Source organism: Magnolia sinica, chromosome 18 (genome assembly GCF_029962835.1).
Source record: "Magnolia sinica isolate HGM2019 chromosome 18, MsV1, whole genome shotgun sequence".
NCBI lineage: Eukaryota > Viridiplantae > Streptophyta > Magnoliopsida > Magnoliales > Magnoliaceae > Magnolia > Magnolia sinica.
In genome coordinates, this window is record NC_080590.1 from 43374650 (window position 1) to 43389318 (window position 14669).

The 14669-nt window shown below is 38.5% G+C and overlaps 1 protein-coding gene across 3 annotated transcripts in view; it reads right to left on the minus strand.

Annotated features, from left to right (window-relative positions):
* Positions 1-4103: 4103 nt before the first annotated feature.
* The window catches only part of LOC131232786 (myosin-17-like), a 46440-nt gene continuing 35874 nt past the window's right edge, over positions 4104-14669 (minus strand). For 2 of the 3 annotated variants that reach the window (XM_058229268.1, XM_058229270.1), the window contains 22 exons: positions 14444-14553; positions 14236-14296; positions 13287-13464; positions 12337-12542; positions 12092-12211; positions 11863-11961; positions 11557-11778; positions 10004-10143; positions 9441-9558; positions 9296-9346; positions 8748-8828; positions 8421-8591; positions 8026-8181; positions 7722-7928; positions 7345-7485; positions 7197-7267; positions 6422-6521; positions 6288-6344; positions 6133-6189; positions 5947-6027; positions 5641-5723; positions 4104-4825 (listed from right to left, as the gene is read on the minus strand). In XM_058229268.1, coding sequence (XP_058085251.1) covers positions 4702-4825; positions 5641-5723; positions 5947-6027; positions 6133-6189; positions 6288-6344; positions 6422-6521; positions 7197-7267; positions 7345-7485; positions 7722-7928; positions 8026-8181; positions 8421-8591; positions 8748-8828; positions 9296-9346; positions 9441-9558; positions 10004-10143; positions 11557-11778; positions 11863-11961; positions 12092-12211; positions 12337-12542; positions 13287-13464; positions 14236-14296; positions 14444-14553 — 2634 coding nt within the window. In that variant the 3' untranslated portion in view covers positions 4104-4701. The remainder of the gene's footprint in view (positions 4826-5640; positions 5724-5946; positions 6028-6132; positions 6190-6287; positions 6345-6421; positions 6522-7196; positions 7268-7344; positions 7486-7721; positions 7929-8025; positions 8182-8420; positions 8592-8747; positions 8829-9295; positions 9347-9440; positions 9559-10003; positions 10144-11556; positions 11779-11862; positions 11962-12091; positions 12212-12336; positions 12543-13286; positions 13465-14235; positions 14297-14443; positions 14554-14669) is intronic. The other variant, XM_058229269.1, reaches the window with a different exon arrangement.

Consider the following 14669-nt stretch of genomic DNA (forward strand, 5'->3'; position numbering starts at 1 on the left):
TCGACAGCTTGATCGCTTGATATATTCTATGTCTGCCATAAATACTACCTTGGATATTGTATCTATTCCTACTTTATACCATTAGGCAGCCAGTCATGATTGTTAGAAGAAGGTTATGACAGAAGAACTTGCAGCATTGGATGATAACCATACATGGGACATTGTTACTCGACCTACTGACCAACAATTAATTGGTAGTAAATGGATTTATTCTTTGAAGCCTAAGTCTGACGGATCATTAGATCGATACAAAGCTTAGCTTGTCGCTCAGGGATACAAACAGGAACACAGAATTGATTATGATGAGACATTCGCTCCTATGGCCAAGATGAAAACTGTTCGCACTCTTCTAACAGTATCATCAGTTCACTCTTGGCCACTCACTCAGATAGACATGAAAAATATTTTTCTTTATGGAGACCTCCAAGAAATAGTCTATCTGAAACCTCCTCCTGGATCTTTAATCCCTACCAATAAAGTCTGTTACTTGAAGAAAGCTCTATATGGTTTCAAACAAGCCCCTCAGGCATAGTTCCAACATTTTCATGATGTTGTTATAGGAGCTGGCTTTATTCAAAGTGGTTATGATCCATTATTATTCTTGCGCACCTCTAAGCATGGAATCGTCATTGTTCTTGTATATGTTGATGACCTACTTCTGACTGGTAGCGATGATACTGACATCTCGGCTTTAAAGGAAGTTCTGAAGTCATCCTTTAAGATGAAGGACATGGGTCATCTGACATACTTTCTTGGACTTGAACTTTCGCGTTCAATACGTGGAATCCTAGTCAGCCAGCATAAATATACCAAGGATCTTCTCGCCTTGGCTTCCTTAACGGATCAGAAGACAGTTCCGACTACCTTAGAACTTAACGTTCAATATGGTCGTGACGATGGTAAACTCCTTACGGATCCCACCTTATACAGCCGTTTGGTTGAGAGTCTAGTTTACTTAACAATGACTCGTCCTGATATTGCCTACGCGGTCCAAGTTGTCAGCCAATTTGTTTTTGCTCCTCAAACTCTTCATATGACTGCAGTATTGCGCATCTTATGGTATCTACGTGGAACTCTAGATCGATCTTTGTTCTTCTCCTCCACGGCCCCTCTGGACCTTCGTGCTTATTTAGATGCTGACTGAGCCGGTTGTACTCTCACATGCAGATCTACCACTGGCTACTGTGCTTTTCTTGGCACTTCTCTCATCTCTTGGAAGTGTAAGAAGTAGATCACTGTTTCCAAATCAAGCACGGAAGCCGAGTATAGAGCAATGTCAGCAGCTTGTAGTGAGATTATCAGGTTATGTGGACTTCTTTCTGACTTGGGCGTTCATCTCTAAGATCCTACTTCACTCCATGTCGATAATCTGAGTGTCATTTAGATTGCATCAAATTCGGTTTTTCATGAACAGACAAAGTATATTGAAGTTGACTGTCACTTCATCCGCGAGAAGTTTCAGTTTCGGATCATTTCGCTACCACATGTCACATCCCAAGATCAAATTGCCGACATTCTCACAAAGTCCCTCACTTCTGCACAACACTCATTTCTAGTTAGCAAACTATTACTTGTTGATGACAAGCATTAGTTTGAGGGGGGATGTTCGATAGGCCATATTCCTTGTATAGAAAATCTTGTATTTATCATCTTACCTTGTATAGTCATTGTAAAACTCTATATATTCAATCCTTTAGAGTTGTCTCAAATACAGAAAAGAAAAGGAGAATCATTCTCCCCAAAGCCTTCGTTGTTTTTGGTTTGTTTACATAAGTGACTTACTAGTAAAATATTTACAACATAAACCATTTTCCTCCATCCAAATGACCCCTTAGGGTTGGGTTTAGATTTAAGGCTTTCTTGTAGGCTGTGGGCGGACAGATGAAGGGAAGAGAGAAAGAGGAGGAGAGATGTGTGGCTACTTGATTTGAAGCCGGATCCGTCAGGCGATGTCAGATTCTAGTAGTGGTGGCGAGAGTAGGAGCTGGATTTGAAATTTCATGTTGTAGATGGTGGTACTGTTGTGGTGGGTTCTTGTTTGGATGAAATTCATGTCATTTGGATATGATTTCATAGTTTTGGGTTTCTGTTTTAGCGAAATAGGTCATCCATCGTCTCATCAGAGAATCATTTTTCTTATTTGGTGTATTTTATTTTATTTTCTGCAATTTAGAAGCTTGTTTTGGTGCTGAATTTGAAATTTTAGGACATTATTATTATTATTGTTATTATTATTATTATTTGTAAATTGTTTGTGGAGGTTGAGTCTGCAGGAATTTGTTCTTGTAATGATTTGGGTCAGTGAGATATGGACCAGTGGTGAATTCAATCTGGTTGAGTAAATGTAGCATTTTTTGTTAGGAGGCAACTATTGTATGTGTGGGCCCTTAACCTTCATAATCCATACTGTTCACTTGGTAGGCCCAAGCCTTGTCATGAAGTGGTCACGTCCAATAAAATTTTCAGCTATAAAATGCTAGCCATAAAGTAGTAATTTTCTTGTTGAATGAGGACCGTCGGATAGACTCTTGATTTGCAGAACATAACTGGACAGCAAGTCTCATTGCTCATGGATCTTGTAGGATGGATGGTCTGGACTTAAAGAAACTGAGCTCATAGGGAATGGTCATATGAGGTTTATTTATGAGAATTTCAATCAATAGCAAAGTTAAAAATTACTTATGTGATGTTCGAAACCAAATATTTTTATTTTTTATTTTTTAGCAATTGAGTATGCTGTTTATCAAAGATATTTATCCATTGAATTAGTAGAAAACAAGTTAAGTTACTTGAGGTAAAAGTAGAATACATAAAGTAGCTTAAATCCAAACAGGCCCTTACTGAATGCTTCAGCTCTTGATGCAGGCCATGGCTCACTTGGGCTCACATCTCACTTAGGCCCATCATAGGACCCTACAATGTAGGCCATAATCTACTGTAGGGCATAACATGTGATAATATTTGGACTATTGATTTATAGATTTGAAAGCTTAAATCAATGATTATAATTTATTATTTTCAGGAGATATGAAGGATTGATTTAAAGATATGACTGAAGATATGAATGGGATGTGATTGAAGATATGATGCTTGCTCATATCTTCCGTGGTTGGTAATACAAGAGTTATACTGTGCCCATTGTCTAGTCTTATAGCAGAGCAAAGAGATGGCTAGAAGACATGCTGGTTTCTAGTGTACTATTGGAAGATCTAAATTTAGCAGGAGGAGAAGACCTAGACTAACAGCCCAAAAAAGGGTCCAGATTAAGTGTCCATTATCTGAAACTAATCACCAACCAAAACAAAACTGGTTCCAATAAAAACCCAGACCAAAATTTATCCACTTACCAGCTCAAAAAATAGTGGAAATCCATACCTAAAATTGGCCCAAAATGGTAGCCTCGCATCAAATCAATCAGGCTTGGAACTCATGGTTAGGTGAGCATATCACTGAAACAAACACAAGCCTTGATCTAATTGCCGAATAGCCCCAGAATAGTGGCCGAAACTGAGCTATGAATAGGCAAAATCTAATGGCCAGAACCAAGAACCAAATGGGCCCAATTTCCATATCAAGCCCAAATACTAAAACAGTACACATTGGGCAATACGTATCATTTTCCATGCTGGTAAATACTAATATTTTTAAAAGGAAAATATTTTGAACAGAAACAAATAGAAAATGTACATCCCTCGTAGTGAAGTTAAAGAGGTGCAATTTAAAATTGCCTTGCATGATATCAACGCCATCCTTATGGACTCTACACAGAATTTCCCCCCAACTCCATACACATTCCTTTTTTCTTTCTTTCTTTCTTTTTTTTTCCTTCTTTTTTTTCTTTTTCTTTTTCTTTTTTTGATAGTTTTGGTATTGCAGCCCTTGCCAATCAAATTTTCACCTTTTCTTCTCAATATTTACAACTGGAATTTTGTTGTGCATCCAGCATCATTATGCAAGTTCACTGCTAGTACAAAAAATCACACTGGAGTTTCAGCTACTGAATCTCAATGGTAGAACTTTTGCTGAAAAAAACACCAGATATGCATGTGTCATGTTAAAAGGTTGAAAAGATGCCATAATCATTGGACACCTACATCCCGAAATGCTTCCGAAGTATAGATCATCTGTTCTTCAAATTTTAATTTTCGAGGCAAATAAAATTCCAATCACAACTATAATCTGTATAACAGCATTACAGAGATTGGGACAAAAATCCCAACAAAATGAATAATACATTACAAATAAATAGCTTCTAGATACAACACTAATGGCCCTTTTTAATATGCAGTGGCTGTCATGAATTACATTACTTACAAGTGCTAAGACAGACTGCGTCGACAACACCCAAGCGACTGAGTGATAACTATACCCCGGTGCATCTCTTAAAACAAGTAGCACAGAGTTACGAGCTTAGGGACATGACATTGTAACACATCCCACACATGCAAACGCGCATGGAAATAAATAAAAAAATCAACCCAAACAGCAAGCAAAGAAAATGAAAGCAAACCATCTAGGTAGCTTTAGACTGGCTACTTCGGTTGGGAGCTAATAATATAATATACATGAATCAATTGCATGGAAGAAGGATGGGATTTACACGCACATGTTGCAGTGAAGAGATCGAATGAAGGAAGGGCAGAAAATGGTCTAGGCATTGGCCAGAAAGAAGTTTGGGACTATATCGTGCATCCAGGACAATCATTCAGCACGTTGTGACAGGAACACAAACCCAGAATTTTCACGTATCAGAGGTGGAGGATCGACGTCGGATATGTCTATTTGTTGCATCGACTTGGGGATGTCATCCACAGAAAATGGTATGCTGCAGCGGACAACCAAGTGTTTATCGATTTAAAAGAGGTGGGAGTAGAATTGAGAATCTAAAATTATCATTAAGGTTGTGGTTGGAAATACTAAATTCTATTGAGAGGAATGACTGGTCTCCCAAATGGTTATCATTAAGGTTGTGGTTCTTGTACTAAGAAACTTCACTTGCCCAAGCCAGTTTGATGATCCATTGTGCCCAAGAGGTATGCTAGATACATAATGGCAGATTGCAATACGATGTGTCGGGACTAAAGGCATTGGATCAGGGATGATATTCAGTGATCCACATTGTTGATCTGACGAAAAACAATGATGAAGGCGGCTGTCTCAAAAATCTCAAGATTGTAACATCCTAGACTTTCAAATCAATGGCCCACACAGCAACAATTAAGGAGATGGCCCATATTCAACTGAAATATGTTAACCAATCTAGGTGCTAGAGTACTCCAATTGGAGGGTTTTTTTTTTTGCATACCCACACACACAGGCACTCACACCACAGTGGATTTTCGCCATGATTGGAGGGCTAAGTTATTAGGTATCCTCAATTGACTGCAAGGCATATCTTGTAAATGGTCTGAATCAACAGACAATCCCAGATCCAATGGTTATAGTCCCGCCATATCCTATTCCAGTATGTAGGGATGGATGTATTCTAGTGAATCTCTGCTCAGTGTTGAAAGCACTTATCATTTTCCAAGAAGTGGGCTTTCCAAACAAACAAGGGCAGAGTGAATAGCAGGCAGAATGCCCATCTGAGAGCCTTTTCCAAATGAAGCCTAAAGCTTGTGGGAATATCAAAAGCATTACCTGGAATCATCGTCCAATAAGAAAGAACTGCTGACCGCATTGTTTGAGTCCTCTGTCATCAGAACCCTCATATTCGAAATAACCTAACCACAGATACAGATGTCCAGTGATTTATCTGATGGTAGTAAAAACACCAAGGATTGCCAACTTTCTGATGCAAGGTATGCAATCACTGACTTCAAAAACCTCAGGAAATTGGAGGCAAAAAAGAGTGAAAGACAGTTTAATATCAGAACAAATTGAAGACACGTAACCGAAAGTGAATCTACATGGAGATCAGTACCAATTAACTACCAATAAACTTACTTCTGAAGAGACACTGTGTGTGCCATATTTGTCATCCCAGTACATCGTACTGATCCTGTATAATTGTTGTATGCTGAGAACCTGAAAACAAAAGCAATTACTAAGAAGAATCCTATCTGGAAGAAACAGAAGTGAATGAAAGAAAATTCTGGCTGAGTAGAGGATATAAAAGGAAGATTCACCCACAGGGCAGAGGTCTCTCGTTATTTCATTCAAGGTCTTTTTCGGCTTTTGATGTATGACCTGATATGTCAGAATACAATGTAAGTATAAGTACATACAAAAAGAAAAGGACAGGATGGCTATGAATTTGTATAGCCAGACAAATGGATTGATCATACCAGGAATCCAACTGCCTGCCTGATGTGCTTGAGTTCATCCCAAGCTGAGCCAGCATACTGCATTATGTAAACGAATTGTTAGAGAAAGCATCCCAAAAGACCAGAGGATGAAACCTACAGAGAACTGACATCACCTCTTCAGTTGCTTCATCACACCAGTGTTCTAACTCTGCCAATCCTGCTTTCACATACTCTCCATTGCTGAATGAACAACACTCACGCCGCAAAAGAAGGCTACAAAAAAGAAATGGATGTGAAATAGAAAACCATTTTGTTAATTATACTAAAATATAAGATAAGATCATGAGTTTCTTCTTCTTCTTTTGTGAACAATTGAATATTTAATTGAAGAATAAAGAGGTAGATGCACAAGCAGAAGATGGTTATCTGTCCATCAAGGGAGTGAAGAGAATGATCCCGTAGAACAAAGATCTTAACACCTCTCCTTTAGTGAGTACTGGCAATTACATTAGCTTCCCAAAAAAATGTGATCAAAAGAAACATCCACATTAGCCACTAACTCCCTAGTTTTTGACAAGGACAGACAACCATCATGATTCCAGACACCAGCTCAGATGATGCCCATTTTAAAGCATTTTCCAGATCTCTTCTACAATGACTGGACTGGGATAGAATTTTAAATTCTTGATCCCTCACTCAAAGGTGCAGATTTCTGCTTTGTTGAAGTATGCATTGCCCAATGGCCCCAAGAAGACCTAACTAATGACTCCCCTGTTGCCTCTAAGAACCTCCAACAATGTCAGAAGGGCCCAGATAAGAAACTGAGCACCCTTCACTATAAAAGTAACCAACCCCATGGAGGTTCAGTCCAATGATTGATTCTTTTTCTTTTCAAATAGCCGAGTGATAAAATCTTGAAAAGTGTCTACAATTGGACATTTTATGTACCTGTTAAATAACTGCACGTTGATAAATGAAAATATCTGTGTGAACACCTTGCGGACTAAGAAGGGGGGAGCCTGTAAAGCGGGTGTCAGAAGATGATATTTTAAGAAGTTAGTAGACTTGCTGATGTTCTCAGTAATGTAAGACTCACAAAGTTGGCTCTCAAAGTCTTCAGGTAAGTATTTAGACGTTTCACAATGCTTTGCCAGTGAGCAATTAAAGCTTGTTGAGCGACAGCATTTGCTTGCGACCGTGATCCTTTTACTAAACTTGCTCGAGATGCCCTAGGAGCCTGCATAAAAATGAAAGAGGATACTTAAATGTCATAGAAGTAACCCATGAATAATCAAGTAAATATGTATATAGATATTCCTTCAAAAAACATAGGCCGTCAAGCATTAACACATGATGAAAGAACACTGGGAAAACAAATCAAGCACTGAGAACTCGTGACATAAGAAGCTTAGCATTGGTTCAATCATAAATAATGAAAATGATTACATGCAGGAATTATGGATGAGCAATTACCTGGATGCATAGTCCAAGCAATGGAGAGATCTCTTTCTTCAAATTGTCTCTTATCATACCATATATCTTTTCAAGAAAAGCTGTAAGTTGCTGTTTAAACAGCAATGCAGGATATTTGGCTTCAACTTGCCTCAAGTCATCCAGCCCACCAACCAACCGACCATTTAGAAATGAGAGTCCAGCACTTTGAGGAGATGAACGAAGGCCCTAAGAGAAGGTCGGAGAGTGAATAAATGACACAAGCAGTCTAGAAGCATCCTACATGGAAACAATTTCAGTAAGAAAACAAATGTTTGCTTGTTACTTGAGACATCCGCCCAAACAAGGAAGCCGATGATGTTCTCCGCCTCTGTGGGGTCATGCTAGCAGCTCCACTTGCTTTCAGTGTGCGTTGAAGGAGCAATAATAAAGTGGATGAATTTGATAACCAATACGATAATAAATCATTGTTATCCTGGGCCTTCAGCAACACAAATAGCAAATATCAGTAAAATACAGAAACAGCATCTGATACAAACATAGTAGGGCATCTGATAAATTGCTCATTGGCATGTGGGAATACTTGTGTGATTGCATAGTGAAGTCCTGTGTTTGAGCTGTACCAAGTGTAAGGTATTCAGGGTTAAATTTTCATGGCCCCACTTCACTAACGAAAATATAGATTATGGAATTAAACAGAAACATGGGATTCAGTGATACCTCTATGGCTGAGCCTATAGTCTGAATAATGCGGTCAAAAACACTGGTTCTTTCAACTTCAAAAGACCTCCAATGAAGAAGGCACTTGTATATTACACAAGCTGCGATGGGTCGTCCACCCGAGAATCCCAGGTCCTGTGATATGCATTTAATCAGCAAGTCCTGGTTCTCCTGTACCAGAAAAACAGATGGCAAGCAGTACATCAGAAATGAAAATGAACCATAAAAAATTTGCTGATTGTAAGTTTGATGTGAAATACAGAATATACAGAGTGTTTTTAGTGACAAATTTCTTATTGGCAGAGTAGACAATTTTCGAGGGCTTACCTGCTGCTTCTCATTAAGTGACTTTTGTGGCTTCTCCTCAGTTTCAAGCTCCTTCGGATTAGATACAGCAAGACGCAAGTCCTGAGACATTTTTTAAATGGTAGGAAACGAACGCTATTAACGCACCTCTTGAATATAGATGCTAAACGTACCTTAGATTTTTGCTAATAATACATGCCTGTATAATCCAGGTTTGCTCATGCATGGTTAACATCGAAGCCATCCAGTCAGGTGGGATCAACCTTGCAGATGCCCTTGCCCAAAAACCAGGTCAATCTACTCATCACATGGGCCAGTGTAGAAAACAAATGAACAGCTAAAACAAGTTCTATTAGCTGTCCATTGTCTTTTTAACTTAGCGCACATGACAAATGATTAAGTCAGGTTCTGACACGGGAAATCTACACGGTGGGTGCACCAGATGGATGTCTTGGATGCTCACCGTACATGCCAGCTTGGCACATGTGGCGGTTTGTGGAGGGGCTAGCTATACATGCACATGGAACTAGCAAACTGCTGCACTACATATCTCAAAGGTATCCACTTACCGATGCCATCCTTGTTTCACCATTTTGAACATTGCCATTGTCAGGAGTCCTCTGCAACTCAGAGAAAAACCGCTAAGTACGCATTTCTATGGACATAAATGTGGGATATTCAAGAGATGCAGAACAACTCATTAAACATATATACCTGAAGTATGGTTGTTTTCTGCCGTGCTGATAAGGCTTTACCAGTTGGGGAAATGGCAAGTGCCTGCTGACGAAGAACTTGATTCTCCGATTCAAGGTTGGAAAGTTTCTCTTCAAGTCTGAAATAATTTTATTTTTTTTGCAAAATGTAACTCTATTATTACTTGGTCAATTTTTGTAAATAGCAAGATGAAAATAGCTTCTGATGATGCTGAGAAAGAGAGTGACAACGAAGGGTTTGCAGGGGGAGGTTGGGTTTTCTTGTGTGTGTCAGAATCCTAGAGACTGGATCATACAAAGAGAGTGAGCACACAGACCCACTATTCCTGGAAGGAACAATACTTCACAAGTAATTTAACTTCATAACACAGAGCATTCATGTTCGGCCATAGGCAGCAAAAGAGAGCTCTAGCAAGTAGAAGTCACAAAATTGGCTCCTAAGGATTAAAAAGAATGAACAGGAAACTGCAATGAAAAAAACACTAGTAGACAAATCAGACAGCAGATTATTGGTGAAATATAACAAATCCAAAACAGATTGATTTCTTAAATTCTGTCAAGAACCTTTGTGCAGAATCTTGAAGCTGTTCCACTTTCCGGTCCGCATCTTCAAGCTTTTTGACCAGTTCCCCATTTTTACTTTCAGCTTCAGCAGAAGCTTGCTTGGCCTCATGTGTTTTCTGCCTTTCTATCAGAAGCAAAGCCTGTAAAAATTATAGAAGTTCACCAATTAGCACATGGTTGATGCAAGTTATTGATTCCAGTATTTAGAATGATGAAACATGTCAGTTCATAAATAAACATTCTATAGAGGTGTACATCAATTGCAACTTCTGATTCTTCCATACACATTAGTTTCACATCTAGCATCTTGATGTCAAGCTCGAATCCATACAAAAATAGAATTCCATGCATACACATCAGACTGATGTGAAGAAACTGAAGATTACTGTTGATGACTATTGCCTGAAAAGGTGGCCAATGTGTTTCCCAAATTTTAACTTATGCATGAAGTTTCTAGCAAATATCAGCAGATAATTCATAGCTATGAGAACTTCCCTTAATACATTACTCACAAAAATAGTAACCCTCACCAACTCCATCAGATGAGCTCCCACAACCAGCATTCCTGGCTGAAAATGTTAGAATACTTGATAACAATTGATGAATTTGTCAATTGAGATCTTTGTTGACTCTTAATAACTAGGTAATTCTAAAACTTGAAGAAAATCAAGTATTCAGAAAAGACTTTCTTTTTCTTTTTGTACAAAAAATTGAAGCAGAACCTGAAAATATGAGTTTTTAAGTCCCACTTGCTTTTTACAGGGTTTTCGTATGCAATCAGTGATTTCTTTTTTTATTTTATTTTACAGGTTTTAAGAGGATGAAATGGGTTGGACTCTAGTCTCGCCCCATTCCCAACCCTAGATTTTCACTTCTGATAATGTAGTCCCTTCTTTATTTCAAGTCTGATTTTGTTTACTGAAGAATATTTTTTTATTGCACTGTCATCCACCCACTTCCTAATCCTTTTTCCTCATGCAGAAGCTTTTAGGGAAGATTTGGAGGAGGCTCAACTTCCACTTGTCAAGTGTTTCGAGGCAGAAGACCGCAACTAATTGGGCACAAGATCTGGCCTCAAGACGTGAAATAAATCAGCTGATTTAACACATTTGAGTCGATCTTTCATTTTCATTCATTTCCTTGGGTTGTGAATTAGGTATATATAATATGTCACATACCTTTTGAGGTTTTTTTTTTTTTTTTTTTTGGGTTAGCTTGTTAGTACACACCCATGTCAGTACACACACTCCATGTTAGCCACCCCCACTAGGGATCGATACCAAGACCTCAAGTGTTGAAACGAGGTATCTCCACTCAGTCTGCCAGTTGAGCTATGGATCTGGGTGTCACATACCTTTTGAGTAAAAAGCAGTAACAAAATGAAAATAAAATACATTCCTAGAAGATACTAGAAATGTAGAAATATATGCAATTTTTGCAGTGAGGAGTAGGTGGCTGAATAAACACTTTGAATACCATTAACAAAATAAAGGGGATGTCCAGAGATATGATACTAGTGCACACTACTGTTAACTGTAGTCTAGTGAGTCTACCTTCAAGTTTTCAACCTCAGCAGTCAATGAATCGATTTTCTCTGTGTCTTGAATCAAAACTGGGGTTTCCTTGATTACAGGAGGTGCTTCTTCAATAGCTTTCCGAGCTGCCTCCCGTTCCTTGATAAGCATGGAGTTCGCCTCTTCTACTTGTAGTTGCATTGCATGCAATGCATCCTGCAACTTGGCAGTTTCTTGCACTTTTGCCTCCTCCAAATCAGTCTGCATTTCAAAGCCAAGGTAAACTGAGTAACGGAATGAGGAAAGATGAATTCACTAGTTTTCCAATGAAAGAAAAATCATTACCCTTAACCGTTTCTCCAACTGCAAGCGCCATGTAAGTTCCTCCACACGCTTTTCAAGCTTGTCTTTTGCTTCTTTGAGAGCCCCTGTTTCTCTTGCAGCCTGAATATTTTTACATGAATAGGTATAAATTTTCCATATCCGTTATGTACAACCACTTGGTGTAACAAACATGTGTGGTGTAACAAACATATGAACCAAGAGTACTACCACATTAAAGACCAGAGCTTACCATTTTGAGTATTCGGAGCTCTCTCCTTGCAATTCTTTGTCTCCAAGCACATTGAGAAACAATTGCAGCTTTCTGCAGATTCTTATAGTATGAATGATCTCTGTGACAACGCCAATGAGCCTGCATGCCATCAATAAAATGAATCAATGGCTCACATTTAAAGTTTAGCTTCTACATTATAGTTGTTCACTTTTGAGCATATCAGAACAAAAACAGGTTTGAATAGTATGGAGTGGAAAGGCTACCTGGATACTTATTGCAGCTTTAGTTTGCTTTCTAAATCTGAATTCGTTGCGAGCAGTCATTGTCCTAAATCCTGTCTGCAGTGCAATTGCAGACAGGCGAAGTGCTGAGTAGGATTTTCTAGCAATGTGTCGACGTAAATTCTTCTCGATCTTCACTGCAGCTGCTTCCCGTCTCATGTTCTCATACAACTTGCAAGCCAGTTTCCCTAAAATCAACATGACAAAGAAGGGTAATCTGTAAGTAAATATTCAGTATATGTTGCAGAAAATCAGGTGCAAGCTTCAAGTAGTTTGAAAATAATTAATTGGATCCAATGCATAAATAGTCAGGATTCAAATTGAACAGATTGGCAGCAGATGTCCTCAAGATGGAAAACTAGGCATGGTAAACCACCTACTTTGTGAGAAGGAAATTGGAAGGCTATTCTCACTTAAGTTTCTCCGACCATTTCATACACTTGAGTTCATGGATGGTGGAAACAGAGTTTTTTCTTCTCACAGTTGAGTTAGAGCTTTGTAAATCTAAACACTGCTCCCTCGCCAGTCACGAACCACCCCAGAAATATAAAACCCCTTTCTCATTGCTCTCTCCTTTTCCTTCTTTGTTTTCCATAACCCTAGCCCAAATTAGAGTACCTTGTGTTTTCTCAATCACTTTTCTCTCCTTCGATTTCTTACACTTCTTTCATGCAGCTTTTTTGTGGCTATTTTTTCATTTGTTCTCTTTCTTTGTTTTGGTGTTTCTATCAACTCACATTTGACTAGCTAAGTGGAGTTTTTTACGAGTTAAGTCAAACTTGAAAATCCAAAGCCTAGTATCTGATTTGAATTCAATTTTGTCATCCCCTGGATCAAACCACTTAACAACCGAAAGATTCACCATATAATTTTCAGAATGTCCATGTCTACAAGAATCCAAACGCGATATTCTTTTAACTGTAATGAAGTACCTCTCCAACGGGATTGCAAATAAATGGCAGCCTTGCGTAACATGATGAACTCCTTGCGAGCAATATGAGTACGGATTTGTCTTTGAATAGCTCTGGCCGCATGACCCAAAACTTCTGCTCTGCGTGCATCCAACTCAGCCATCTGGCCAGCTCTCAAGAAGACCTTTGTCTTGCCTATCTGTCAAGACCAGCCAATTACAAAAAGAAAAAGAAAAAGAAAAAAAAAAGATTAATTACATATTTCCCAGTTGCAAGAGAAATTACAAGCATTTTTTTCTTCTACAAAATTGAAGCAAGATATTGAAGATAAACACATTACGCTTGACAGAAAGCATTGAAAATTTTGACAAATTATGCACAAATGGATAACAAGTGTAACTGAAATTGAGGATATGGAGATGGATGAGTGGCAAATGAAGAAGGAGCTAATTATAAATGAACGCGTTCGAAGGAACTTATGAGATGAGGGAAAGTAGACTTCGATGGTTTGGTTATGTGTATCAGAGACCAAGAATTGCACAGGCTAGGTGTGAGTTGGTTGAAGTTGAAGGCTATGAATGAGCAGGAGGAAGACCTAAATGGACATATTTGGACGTAGTAAGAAAAGAATTGATTACCAATTGTTTAACTGAAGTTATGCTCCTTCATAGAGTTCAATTGGGGAACAGGATTTGCTTAGTCAACCCTAATTAGTTAGGATAAGGCTTGATGATAATGATGATGATAAACATACGGATACAAGATTACTTCTAGCAGATGCCATCAGAAACCACTGAAAAATGTAATGAAAGGCATTGAGTTGCATCAGCAGCAGATGATAATGATGATGATAAACATACGGATACAAGACTACCAGCAGATGCCATCAGAAACCACTTAAAAATGTAATGAAAGGCATTGAGTTGCACCAGCAGCAGCACTATGAATTTTGAGAAAATGTTGGAATTACCTGATAGCCTTTCAACCCTTTTTTGTCAAGAATCTTTTGGCATGCAATCTTATCATCATAGCTGTACAGGAATATAAAATTCACATGAAGCAGCATCAATTTCTACTTCAAATCAATCTTCTAACAACCATGATAGATACTGACTAACAAACTTGAAACCATACAACTGACTTCATTGCTGAGCATAAAAACATAAACAATGACTTACTTTCCTTCCAAAACTTCTGGAGCAAGTAGACCAAAACGGTGAAGAAATTCATAGAATGTTCGTCTGGTAGGATATCCAGCACAGCTGATCCTAATTGCCTCGAGAACACCCTGAGAGTATGAAAGTTTGGTACAAAATATTATATGTAAATAACAACTGAATTTGAACAGCTCCAAGTGAAAGTTAATGAAGAAATGACAAAGGCAATAATGATGTTTTCCATTGT